This window comes from Nicotiana attenuata, unplaced genomic scaffold, assembly GCF_001879085.1.
Source record: "Nicotiana attenuata strain UT unplaced genomic scaffold, NIATTr2, whole genome shotgun sequence".
Taxonomy (NCBI): domain Eukaryota; kingdom Viridiplantae; phylum Streptophyta; class Magnoliopsida; order Solanales; family Solanaceae; genus Nicotiana; species Nicotiana attenuata.
Window position 1 is genome coordinate 506 of NW_017674654.1, and position 13,849 is coordinate 14,354.

General features: G+C 36.1%; 1 protein-coding gene across 1 annotated transcript; it reads right to left on the reverse strand.

The window, feature by feature from the left end:
- Nucleotides 1–288: 288 nt before the first annotated feature.
- Nucleotides 289–2,073, reverse strand: LOC109219068 (serine/threonine-protein kinase Nek6-like). The gene is made up of 5 exons (XM_019383485.1): nt 1,912–2,073; nt 1,655–1,704; nt 1,486–1,559; nt 1,342–1,393; nt 289–1,246 (listed from the first exon to the last, which is right to left on the reverse strand). Exons 1-5 carry the CDS (start codon nt 1,970–1,972, stop codon nt 341–343), a joined length of 1,143 nt encoding a protein of 380 aa, XP_019239030.1. The 5' UTR covers nt 1,973–2,073; the 3' UTR covers nt 289–340.
- Nucleotides 2,074–13,849: the final 11,776 nt, after the last annotated feature.

Here is a 13,849-nt window from a genome sequence, read left to right on the forward strand (position 1 = left end):
TTGGCTTTGGTGCAATATACAGGATCTAAAGGATGAAATTGAAAACAGCATGTAAATTCATCAAGTCGCTACAGGAATAGAAATCTGTACAGATAGGATCCTCTCATTTAGTCCCCCCCCCCCCCCNTAGACCCTTGTGCCCGACCCTTTCCCGGACCCCGCGCATAGCGGGAGCTTAGTGCACTGGGCTGCCCTTTTTCTACCGTTACTTCTGTTATAAGCACAGAGCTACCTTGTTCTCTTCTTCTGTTTTTAAGCTTTTATCTACAAGCATTAATTCAAGATCAATTCAAAAACAAGAATCAAATGCTTACATTTTACAAGAATTTTTTCAAGAAACCTATGCACTTTTAGCTTCCTCAGCTTGGTTTTGAAGATTCATTAATCCTTTTGACAACCAAATTGCAGTTTCTCTAGAAGAAACAGCTTCTTCTCCAAATGGTTTTAGCACACCAGCTAATTCTTCTATCTTTTCATGCTTAAGTAACTCTGCACAAAATTCAAGTAATGACTCTAGTGCTTCTGCCCTTTCATTGCTCATACTAATTCCCACATTGTTCTTCCCTTGTAACAAATTCAGTGTAGCCATTACTGATGTCTCACTCGCTGCACGTTTATGACCATCGTGTTTTTCTGTATCCCGATTAGTACATAGATGATCAATGGCTTTTGCTGCAACTTCATTATATGGTTTTGGTATTCCTGGTTTCTTCAATGTGCGTTTATTTTGCTCTTCTGGTTGAGATTTTGCATCTTTCTTGCTCTCTATAGGCCTATGAACGGTTGGTTTATGCTTTTCTTGATCTGTACCCGCATTTCCCTCAGTTATGTTATAAGCCTCAGCTACGAATTCTTTCGTATCAGCTTCATGTTGATCAGTCAAAGTACTTCTTGTGGAGCTTCTTGAATTAGTACTTCCACTTTTCTTGACGGATATGCTTTGGCGTCTTTCATTCTCCGAATTTTCTACTTTCTTGATCTGAAGGTTATTTTTCTTGATTTTACACGTATTAGGCGCTTCGCCTTTGAGTTGATGAACTTTTTCAACTGCAACAACCTTGTCTTGTTTTTTGGCTTGTCTAATTTCCTTCGGAAGCCTTTGATCTTTTCTTAACGTAGGCTTGGAAGTTGACTCATTAGTATGTTTTGCTTCTTTGTCAGAAACTACTGATACAAATGCTGGTGGCAAGTTCCGGCATTTGGCAAGGTATGGTTGTAAATGTGGATGCCTCAACAACTCTGCAGCCTGAATTTATACGACATAAAAAGTATTAGACCAGTTATATATGTATATGCAACGTTATTCTGGGATACAACAAAATGCGAGTGTGTTAAACTGACCGTAGGTCTATGTTCGGGGCTTTTTCTTAGCATACTTTTGATCAATCGTTTCCTGGAACGAACAAATCAGTACACGAAGCTGATGAATTAGTCTAAAACTTAACGTATCGTGAAAATGAGAAATCTATCGGTTTATTGTCTTACAACGTGGAGGAATATATGGTTGGAAGTGGAGAGACAGTGGATCTGTTTATTTTGTTGATCAGTCCAGGCATATCCTGTTTGGTTAACTACAAATTAAATCCTGTTCTTTCAATGAATAGAACTACAGAAGTGAAACTGCAGAAGATATATAGGATCTTATGTAACTTACCGGAGCTCGAAATGCAGGCATATGAGCAGCAATTTCAAACATACAACAACCTGGACAAGCAAATCATTATATCATTGCAAGCAATTCAGGGTAAAAAACAAGTTAAAGTAGTATAATGCTATGTTGCTCGAACACTCCAAAAAATGTTGTCGTATTTGTGTCAGATCCTCCGAAAATGCAGTACTTTGGATCTGACACGCACCTGGCGGTATATTTGAAAGTCTGAGCAACATAGGTATAATTTGATGATTATTTACCTAGAGACCATATGTCTGATTTGTATCCATAAGGTATATCTGCTAGGAGCTCAGGGCACATATATGTTGGAGTTCCCACAATCTATGGAAAAATTCAAGAATCATAATAAGATTAGTACTACTCAAGATGCTCCAGCTCTCAATCAGCTTTATTAGATGAAATATAAGTTTTCTTGCATCCCTCTATTCATCTGGTTCATCTGTTACATTGGTCACTCATCGTAAGGGAGTTTTGCAGCAATGAGTAAATTTTTTCTTCGTGTGTAATAGGTCATGAGTTCGAGGCGTGAATCAGCTACTAATGTTTGCATTAGAATAGGTATGTCTACATCACACCTCTGGGTGCGGCACTTCTTCGGACCCTGCATGATGCTTCGTGTATCGGGCTTGCCCAGTTTTTTGAAAAGGTTGTAGCTGAGAAATTCTTAATAATGACCACGTTAAAAAATAATAAAGGGCAGCCCGATGCACTAAGCTCCCGCTATGCGCGGGTCCGGGGAAGGACCGAACCACAAGGGTCTATAGCACGCAATCTTATCCTGCATTTATGCAAGAGGTTGTTTCCGAGCTCGAACTTGTGACCACTTACATGACAAGAACTTTACCAGTTACGCCAAAGCTCCCCTTCACAATAATGACCACTTATTTGCTTAAAACAACTACAGTTGAATATAACTAACTGTAGAAAAGTTGCAATGTGGAACATTTTTAAAACACCAATACATCAACAACACCAGTAGCTTCGTCCCAAACAAGTTGAGATCGATTATATGAAGGGGAAATTATCAGCTATGTCCATTTATAAGTAGCTCATTACAAAAATTGGCCAATTGATAAAATATTACTAATATTAGCCAAATTAGCCAATTAACTATTTGTAGCAAAAAATATCAAATTTTTGCTTTGTTTTGAGTGGCTGTTATTAGAATAGATTGGGCACAACTTAAGGAGCTTGAATCTCAGTTTTGGGATGATTTGATGAAGTTTTGAGGTGGTTTGACTTGAAAATTCGAAGTAAAAGCTGAACATGAAAAAAAATGATGTGTATCACACTGTGTATCATTTGTGTATCACATATGTATCATATTTGTATCAATTGTGTATCACATGTATATCCATGTATACCTGTGTGTGTGATACATGCGTGATACATGTTTGATACATGTGTCGCAGAAGACTTTTTTGAACTCGATTTAATTACGAATTTTGATACAAAACCAGTCCAAATCACCTCCAATCTTCCTCAAATTTTGTATATTGACTTATCTATATATTTTCAATGAATTTCAACTATACCCATTGAAAAAGTTCCTTTTTTGTTTAGATTTTTGGAATATTGTATAGATTTTTGTATTTCATCACCTTATTTGCTACCCCGTCCATGAAATTTCCTTTCCGTCTTGTATCTAATGTTGCTAATCACGCTTAAAAATATGGAAGGTGATTTTTGCATGTGATTCTTTGAGAGAGAAAACCCTATTATTTGGTTTTTCAATTTTTATTGGCTAGTTTTGGTAAGTCTATGACTAATGGCTAGAGGTTGGTAAGTTGAGATTTATTTGGAATATATGTGTAAGTTTTCCTTATTTTTATTTGAGAAAATGTCCAAATTTATCGCTCTATTATGATATATAGTTTATATTTATCCCCGTTATACTTTTCGTCCAGATCCACCCCTACCATTAACAAATAACAAAGTTTGCACAATTGACCTTTGTCCTAACATCCCTCCACCGTGGCATCTGACTCCTCTAATATTTTGTCAATATCAGCGGCCAAGTAAGCAGATTCCACTAATTAACCCACCCTTTTTTTTTATTAAAAAATTATTGTCTTCTTCTCCCTCTCTTAACTCACAGACCCTTACACAGATCGGAGACCTAATCTGAACACTATTGAAATGTTCTCACCTTCTTTTCCCTCTATTAGAATATTCTCATCTTTCGCTATCTCTCAACTCCAAACCACTCTTTGCAAAATTAGAATTATATATCTTTATCTCAATGTCAAGAACATGTGCCTCTATACACATACATCTGGAGAAATATACATATTACCACTACCAATTTTATGGTGAAATCGCCCTCTGACGACTTCTGGCCAGAATGACCAATGCCAAAAGATTTGTCAAGTGTCATAGTCCCCTCCTATAAAAGTATCTAACAATATTGAATGACCCAATTGGCAAAATCAAGTTTTGAAGAATAGGAGTTGTGTTCTTGCGCCACCATCAATTGTTCCTCTAATTGTCAGGATAAAATTCAATCCCCGAAGCTCAAATTAACCAATCTCAAACCACAAACCAGTCCAAATAGAACTCAATATATGATTTGTTGCATCACTCTCAATTGCAATATTATAAAGCAATTTTCAGTTGTTCTAACTTCGATTTCTGCAATTTTCTTGCTAATCGGGCCAGCCAAAGTTATGTGATTTGAGTTTCACAAATGGGGTCTCGTATAACTTGAGGTTTCATGAGATTGGAGATGTTTGCTGAGAGTTTGAGAAACGGAGGATTGAGAAAGAGTTTGGTTCGTTCATGAAAGTTTCAAAATGAGGTAAAAAGAAAATAGAGACATGAAGGAGTGGATACGGTCACCGGAGTTGGGCTTTTCCGGGCAGATCTAGCATTTTGGATCTAGTTATAGTTGGAAAAAAAATAAAAAGGAAAGAATGAGAATCAACAATGAAGAGTAGTCGCTGGTGTTATCCTTTAGCATTTGTAGTTCGCCGATGGGGTTTTTGGTGGTCATCAACGATGGTCACTGGTATAGAAAAATAGAGAGAGAGTAAAGAAAAAATATCCCCCATTTATTGTAGCATGAGCAACTATTACACATCTAGGGTGGATTAATTAGTGGAATATGCTGACCCGACCGGTCATTTTGAGCATATGCATTCTATTTAGATATTTGAAGTCTTGAGCAACATCGTATGATGTATTATGACTTGTGTGAATCGTCGGTTTTGATTTTAGGTTTTTCAGAACTAATTTGGAAGAATGAATTTCATGATTGAAGCTTTAGAGTTGGAAGGGTTTACCAAGTTTGACTTTTTAGCATATGACCTCGGATTGGAGTTTTGATGGTTCCGTTAGATCCGGATGGTGATTTTGGGCTCGGGAGTATACCCGAATTTGCATGTGGATATTTCTAAGGTTTCGGTGCAAATTGGCGGAAGTTAGAAGTTTGAAGGTTTGGAAAGTTCATAAGTTTGACCGGAAGTTGACTTTGAGGATATTGGATTTGGATTATGGTTCTGGGAATTGGAATAGCTTCATTATGTCATTTGGGACTTGTGTGCAAAATTTGAGTTCATTCCGAGTTGATTTGATATATTTCGGCGCGAGTTTTGGAAGTTGAAAATTCAAAAGTTTATAAAGTTTGATTTGAGGTGCGATTCGTCGTTTAGACATTGTTATGCGTGATTAGAGGCCTCGAGTAAGTCCATGTTATGTTATTGGACTTGTTGATATATTCGGACGGGGTCCCGAGGGGCTCAAGTGAGTTTCAGACGAGGCTCAGAGCATTTTGAAAATTTTGGCTAAGGTTGGTTTGGCAGAGGTTCTGGTGTGACCGCACCTACGGAGCTATGGGCACAGGTGTGGAGCCGCAAAAACGGCAATGTCATCGCAAAATCGTGAAGAGGGAGCTGGGCGTGAGGATCGTAGGTGCGGGTGCTTGGGCGCACCTGCGCGACCGCAGATGCGGATCAATGTACGCAAGAGCGCGATCGTAGAAACGGGTACCAGATCGCGGAAGCGGTGGTTGCTGGTTCAGGGATTTATTCGCAGAAGCAAAATTTGTTCCGCAGAAGCGGAGGTCGCAGATGCGACATTGTGACTACATATGCGGAAACTGCTGGGCAGAAGCTATAAAAAACTGAGGTTTGTGTTCTTTTATCATATTTTCAGATGTGGGACTCGGATTGAGGCGACTTTTGAAGTAATTTTCATCACAAGGAATGGGGTAAGTGTTCTACACTTGGTTTTAATTTTATTTCATGAATTTATCTTATTTTTTGGCAATTGGTTGATGAATGTTTATGAGAAATTGGGGGGGTTTTGTCTAAAACTTCATAAAGCGAATTTTTGAGTTTTGAACATCGATTCGGAGTCAGATTTGAGTGAAAGTAGTATGGTTGGAGTCATAATCAAATGGGTTGCTAGATTTTATAAGTTTTGTCGGCTTTCGAGGCGCGGGCCCGGGTGTGACTTTTGACCGGTTTTGGATTTTGATTAAGGATTCGACCTTTATCATTTGGAATTGTTTTCTTAGGCATTAATTGATGTATTTGAGTTGCTTTTGGCTATTTTTGAGCCGTTCGGAGGTCGGTACGCGCGAGGTGGCATTTTCGGAGCATCATTTGTCTTGCTCGGTATTGGATTTGGCTTGTTCGAGGTAAGTAACACTTCTAAACTTGATGCTGAGGTATGAAACCCCGAATTTGCGTGTTATGTGATTGATGCTGAGGTGACGCGCATGCTAGGTGACGGGCGTGTGGGCGTGCACCGTATAAATTGTGATTTAGTCGATTCCATGGAACTGTGTAGCTATCTTCTCTAAATATTTTCATTGTACTCTATGTGTTAGAACGCCTAAGTTGTAATTCATGCTAGAAATTATGCTTAGGAATATCTTGGTATTATTGGGACCCACGGAGGTCATTTTTGTAGTTGAATTATATGTTCAAATTGAAGTTTCATACTCAGTCATATTTATTCATTGCATATCATATCTCAGTCTCTGTTGCTATTTATTGATGCATCATATCATTATTTTTGGGCTAGTTTCATGACATTGTGAGCCGAGATGCCGGAGAGTTTGATGACTGAGTGAGGCCGATGGCCTAATTGTGAGTGATATCTATGGGATCGGACTGCACACCGTAACATATTTTATTGATTTATGCCTGGATCTGGCTTATTATAGCGCTTGGCCTGAAGGAGCCCCTCTGCAGTCTGTAGACACCCCCAATGAGTGCAGTTGATGTAAATTGAGGATGGATCTTCCCTAGGCATGGATCTTGCCCGAATCATTTATAATTGGGTATGGATCTTCCCCTGGGTTGGATTGGCCTTATACAGTACTGAGTGACTGATATATATATATATCTTCCCTAGGGTGGATTGGCCATATACAGTATTGAGGGACTAAGCGTGACGAGAGATTGAGCATGATGAGTGGAAAGTGTGGGACAGTGAGATTGAGTACTATGAGAGTGTGAGTACATGAGTTCATCACTGAGATACATTGTATTTGACATGCATACTTGAGATACATGCATAGAGATGCATTTTCTCCTGCTACCCGATTTTGGTGACATTCATGATTTCACCTGCATAGTGACATGTAGGCATAGAGATGTACTCTCTTCATGCTATCTGAAAAATAAAACATCTTAATTATTATTGAAGAGTTTTGGAAAAAATCACAGTTTTACAAACTTACTCATATTTTTGGTGATTTTGATAAAAGATTTGGATTTTCACTGATATACTTGAAAAGCGTACCTAGTTTTCCGGAATTGTGAACGAGCTGACATTTATCTCTAATTACTTCTTATAACACTTTTATTATGTTGTTATGAACTGTTGTTGGCTATTGGTGTTGGATTCTGACCCTTGTTCCAGCCCGTCACTACTTTTAACCTAAGGTTAAGTTTGTTACTTATTAAGTATATGGGGTCGATTGTACTCATACTACTACACTTCTGCACCTTGCATGCAGATGTTGGATGCCGATGTTGTTGTGTTCAATGGGAGCTGGATTTGAAGATTTACCTGCATTCCGGTTATAGCTGCTTCTTGTTCATGGTAGCTCTAGACTTATGAAAGATCTATTCATGTATATTTCAAACAAATGATATACCTTATTTCATACCAGCTTTTGTAAATTCTAAATCTTAGACGCTCATGATTTGTACTACCAGTCCTTCGGAAATGTATAAGATTCAGATATTTTCTTTTATTTATTTGTCTCATTAAACTTCATTGGAATTGGTTTATTGTCAGTTGACTTACCTAGCGGGTTGGATTAGGTGTTATCACGACTAGTTGAATTTTGGGTCGTGACAGGTCAGGTGCCACGATGAAGGGACTTTAGGACAGAGGGTAATTGTGCAAACTTTGTTAACGGTAGGAATGAATCTGGACGAAAAGTATAACGTAGAACAAATGTAAACCATATACTATAGTAGAGGAGCAAATCCGGGCTTTTTCCCTTTTTATTTTTATAGTAAAAAGTTGAAACTTGCTCTTGTGCTATTAAAACCCGAAAAAGAGTCATATTCGGTTCTCTACTATAAAAAATAAACTATATTTACTCTGTTTCATCTTTGTAACAAAGACACCCTAATGTGATTCTTTTGAGTTTATTTTATCCCACTCATTAAATCCATTTTCTAAATTTAAAAATAACTTGTGGCAAACCTTTTTAAAAAAATATCACCCCCCCCCCCCCCCCATTCCTTGTGATGTACTTTAATTTAAGTCTCTAGTCGAAGGGGGTTAAAAAAAATTTTTTGTAGCTAGTAGGAATTGAACCCATGACCTTATGTAGATTTTGAACACCCTTGACCACCAAACTACACTTTTGGATTGTGTTAAGGGTGTTCAAAACTTAATATATAAAGGTAAAACACAGTTTTTACCTTATATATACAGTGTAATTTTTCGACGAAAGCTGTTCGGGAGAACACCCTTGCGCCCCTAAATCCGCCCCTGCTCAAAGTATGTAGAATGTTGAACCAAGGTTAAATCATATGAACGGGAGAGAATGACGTCGGAATTGGGCATTCTTGGGAACAAGGGTCCTGGAAATTATGAAGAAACACGATTTCGGCGGCCTTGTGTGGAAGATAATTAAGATAACTTTCATTCGTAAACCTAACGCTAAGAAACATTTTTGCTGTGTTTGGCATAATGAAGATGACTTAAGGGAATCTTCAGAACCAGCTCCCTCTGAAACTGGCAAACTAAACAACTAAATGTTGGAAAATTAAGTAAGATGCTATTAAAGAGCAACCATGATCAACTGATAAATAAGTTTCAACCAGAAGTAGCAAAATTGGGAATATGGTATGCAAACCTACTTGAAAAGGTCTTTTACATATGTTGGAAACTGAAACGTGGAGGAATATAATTTATTTTCGATCCAATAAACTTTTGTTCTCCTTTCACCCATATTCTTTCCACTTATTTTAGTTATTTTTTCCTTATTTTATTTTGTTTTTTCGTGTTTTTTCATTCCAAAATCAGATGGTCTTTATTGTTTCATTTTTTTATTTTTCTATTTTTTACATGAAATAAAGATGATAACATATACCATATTTATTATGAACTTTTACTTAATAAGTCCTTATCGAACAAGACATGAGGAAGCATCGGATCTATCTATCTATCTATCTATATATCTATATATATCTATATATATATATATATATATATATATATATATATATATATATATATATATATATATATATATTATTACGAAACTTAGCTTAAAGTAATAATATAAAACAAGAAAATAAACAAGAATGTAGCGAGCAAGAGAGAAGAGATTCTTATTTCTTCCATATATTCAAGTCTGTCAAGTATGTACAATGTGGTGCCAAAACCCTCTATTTATAGGCTTACATAGAGGTATACAAAAGAATACCATAAACATGACATTAAATATTTGAAATCATGGAGGAAGATCATGGGTAGGTTATGGAGGTGTGGGAGTTACAACTATAATGGTGAGAAGTAGTGGGAGGTTAATGGAGAAGAGTAGTGGGTGTTACTCCCTTAGGAGTTATGGACATCCACCATAATCAAGTATTTCATAATATATATATATATATATATATATATATATATATATATATATAAAAAGGTGAGGTGGTATATCTCTTAGGCCAAGATTCCTATTTATCTTTTTTCTCATTTTTTTGCCATTTTCCTCTTATTTTCGTATTAACAAAATAGCTAAATAATGCTTTGACTCNTTAGGTCGAACAGTTCTTATTTATTCTTTTCTTTCATTTTTTTTGCCATTTTCCTCTTATTTTCGTATTAACAAAATAGCTAAATAATGCTTTGACTCTTTTGGTTATCTAGCCTTTATTATACTCTTTAAACCACACTAAATTCTATAAAAAAATCATAACGGCTTGAGTCTCTTTAAGTACCCCATTGTTATTTATTAGTATTACTTATACCACATTAAATCTTGAGCTAAGAAACTCACATATCTTTTTTCTCATTTTTGGATTTTTTTTCTGACTATTTTATCTTATTATTATAAATAAAACCAAAAAAACTTAAAGAAAAACCCATATATACCATTTACTAAATTGAAAAAGCCCAAAAGTCGGTAACTGACTAATCACATTTAAACATTAAACATTTTCGTAAATAAATAACATATGTAACTGAAATGAAACCAGAATGATTACAAAGGAATGATATAATAAGGGAAGGAATTTCTCTTGATGAGCCTGTTACAAATTTTGAGCAACCGAATAAGCCGAGGGAAGAAGGGTCGTTGTATCTATTTTGCTCAATGTTTGCAGAGACTTCCTCTGGGATGAACTACAAAGTTCCTATGTACTTTGTTAGGTATGCTATATTTGTTTTACTTTAGCACATAAATGCAAAAATATAGTAAAGAAATTCAATATTATAGCCAAGTTTCTTCCATTTAACTTTTTGGGTGTTTCAAGAAAATATCTTTAAGATGAACAATCCACAAGAAATGATGAAAATCTCTTTGTTTTAATTTGAATTCAAAATTTCTCACGCTCGGTAGTGTTTTAATATTTTCTTCGCATGTAAATTTTCTCTGTTTTATACAGTATATATTTGACTTGGTTTTTTTCCCATTATATTTGACTTGGTTGACACCGTAAGACTGAGTTGATTTTATTTCCGGTTGTGGTTCAAGGTGTATTTTATTGATAAACTAATTTAGCATCTAAGTCTTCTCGGCTACTCAATTCCCTTCTGGACGCATTGATATATCTCCAATATATAGTATGATATTTTTTTGAAGACACACACCTTAAATTAAATCTTCTATGGTAAAGTAGTCATCAAGTGCAAACTCAAATGAAATAATTAATGCTAATAATTTTTAAATTGTGATTTCATCAATTTATGGAATTAAACTAGACTTTGTGTGCATATAGATAAATTTATTGTTTCTATTGCAGATAAATTTATAAAACGATATTTTTAAATCCACTATTGTACCGCGCGAAGCGCGGGTAAGTTGACTAGTTTATAATATAACTGTATTCATAATGTTAAAGCAAATAAGGGAGTTTTGGTTGATAATAAATACATGTATAAATTAATTATACAATATTATAAATATGTATCAATTTTATTCAGTGAATATACATTATCAGAAGGCAAAAATGACAAAAAAGTAAAACCATTATGAACATTGTCTAACTGCGTATAATTATGTATATTCGTGAATAATGTTGTACTGCTATCACTATATACAAAGATGTACATGAATATACATATACACGTCATGTACCCCTACTTCCTCCCTTCAAAAATCATTAACAGTGAAAAAAGCAGAAAAAGAAGAAAGCAAATATCGAAACTTAGAACCATAGAGTTAGACCTCCGCATCCAAAATAAAGAACAAAGAGAAACTACAAAAAGAAATAATTATATATAATTAGAGGTCATGGGTTCGAGCCGTGAAACAACCGCTTGCAGAAATGCAGGATAAGGCTGTGATGATACGCTATAATTACGTATTTTAGTCGCTTATTACACTCTAATTTACTGCACTTTAATTGAGTTTGCGCTTTAATCGCTAGTGTTTTGCACTAACGGTGTGTTTTATGCCTTGTAGGAGTGATTCCGAGATATATAGATGTTATGGAATGAATTCAAGTGACTTGGAGCTTTGAAGTCTGAGTAAAAGCCCAAGGAATTAAGCCGGGATCGTATTCGGGGATCAATGGATGATAAAACAACAAAACGAAGACTCGAGTAGGTATATTGCGCACTGTCTAGTAAAATGTACATAACTTTTTGCTCAAAATTCCATTTGTGCTCCACAATATATGGTTGGAAAGCTAACTCAAAGAGCTACAACTTTCATGTTTTACGTTTTTCTAAATTTCAAACGGAACAGGGTCAAAAACGCGATTGAAACTGCAACTGCGGACCTGACGCGGCAGAACACTGCTGCAGATTCTGAAGGCCACTCTGGCCGCGGTCCTGGCGTAACCGCGGTAGGACCGCGACAGGACGCGTAAATTTCAGGGACTAAAGTGCAAAATACAGGATTTTAAGCCCTAAACCCTATATTAAACGAGGGAAGCCGGCCAAGAAAGGAGAGAATGATTTTTGGAAGTGAAAAACATCAGAAGGAAGGGCAAGAGGCAAGGAGGATCATTGGGCATCAATCTTTAATCTTCTTCTTTGTTCTTTTACCTTTGAATATGAATTCTTTTGTGAGTTTTGTTATTTTCATGAGTAGCTAACTTTTCTAATCTAAGGTTTTGGTGAAACCTGTTGGGGATGAATTGGTTGTTATAAGTAATATAGATTTGAATTAGTTTAATCTCTATTTGTTCAATTATGTTTTGATTGTGGTTAATTGAAAGGATTCTCAATTAGCCATTCCTATTTATTATGTATCTGCTTGAGAGAGAGTGCATATTTAGGTAGTTGTTTGAACAACATCACTCCCGGAGTATAGGCGAGAGTCATAATCGAGGGTTTAGAGGTTGGATTAGAGATAACGATACCTCGGGTGCGATCTAAGTGAACTGTAATGCGAATCTAGCTAGCGTAGCTTGAGAGAGTGCGTCTAGTAAATTATCATAATTGCTTGAGAGAGATTTATGATAGCTGGAGAGTTCATGATTAATAAAGGCAACTAAGTCAACGCTATAAGAAACATACAACCAAGGAAATCAACAACGGGGGAAACCATTACCTTAGACCTTTATTCTAATGGTTTACAATTCAAGCATAGTTAGTTTTCAGCTGTTTATTTATTTTCAGTTTTAGTCGCAATCTTTATAATTTAGAAAATTGTTCAATCTTGTCTTCTTGGTGATATTAAACTGATACAACTAAGCCTTAGTTCTCTGTGGGATTCGACTCCGGACTTTTAGACCGGATTATATTTGCAGCGACCGCTTATCCTTTTTAGGACTAGAGTTGGGCGTGATCAAATTTTGGCGCCGTTGCCGGGGAACTAACGGTGTAGTTGTAGCTGTATATATTGCTAGGGTTCAAGTTTGAACTTTTAGTTTGTTTTATTTTTTTTGTATTTTTTTTTATAACTGTTGATTTGAGAAACATGGCATCTTGAAATTATGGGAATTTAGGTGTAGATAATTCTACTATTGATCTCCATACATATTGTGAAGGAAACCACCCGTGTCAAAATTTTCAAAACGTTCCTAAGAGCGAGTTATGTGCACCAACTCAATCTTATTTGTGGAATGTGTGTGGTGGTAAAAATGGTCACCTTCATGGTTGTGTTTATATTTCTTATTTTCCCCCAACCCCTTACTATGATGGTTCTACCTTTTCTTGTGAAGTTAATAGGAACAAAGAACCTGGGAATGCGGACCTGAAGGAGATCAAGGATATGCTAAAGTGCCTTCTGGAACAAAACAATGAGAAACAATTGCACATAGAAAGGCAAGAGGCAACTATTCGCAAGTTGGAGGCTCAATTGAGTCAAGTGGTTGGAGCTTTTAATGCTCAACAAGCCAATATTGAGGATAGTAGCCAAGCAGAGCATGAATTTGAGGTGTTAATTGGGGAGGTCAGAGTAGAACATCAACAACCTAGCCAACTACAATTTGAGGATGTCAATGTTGAAGAAGTGAGACTAGAGCCAACCAAGGACTTTGAGGATATAAATTTTGTTGACTCTAGTATCATTGATGTTGAGGATGTTGAAAA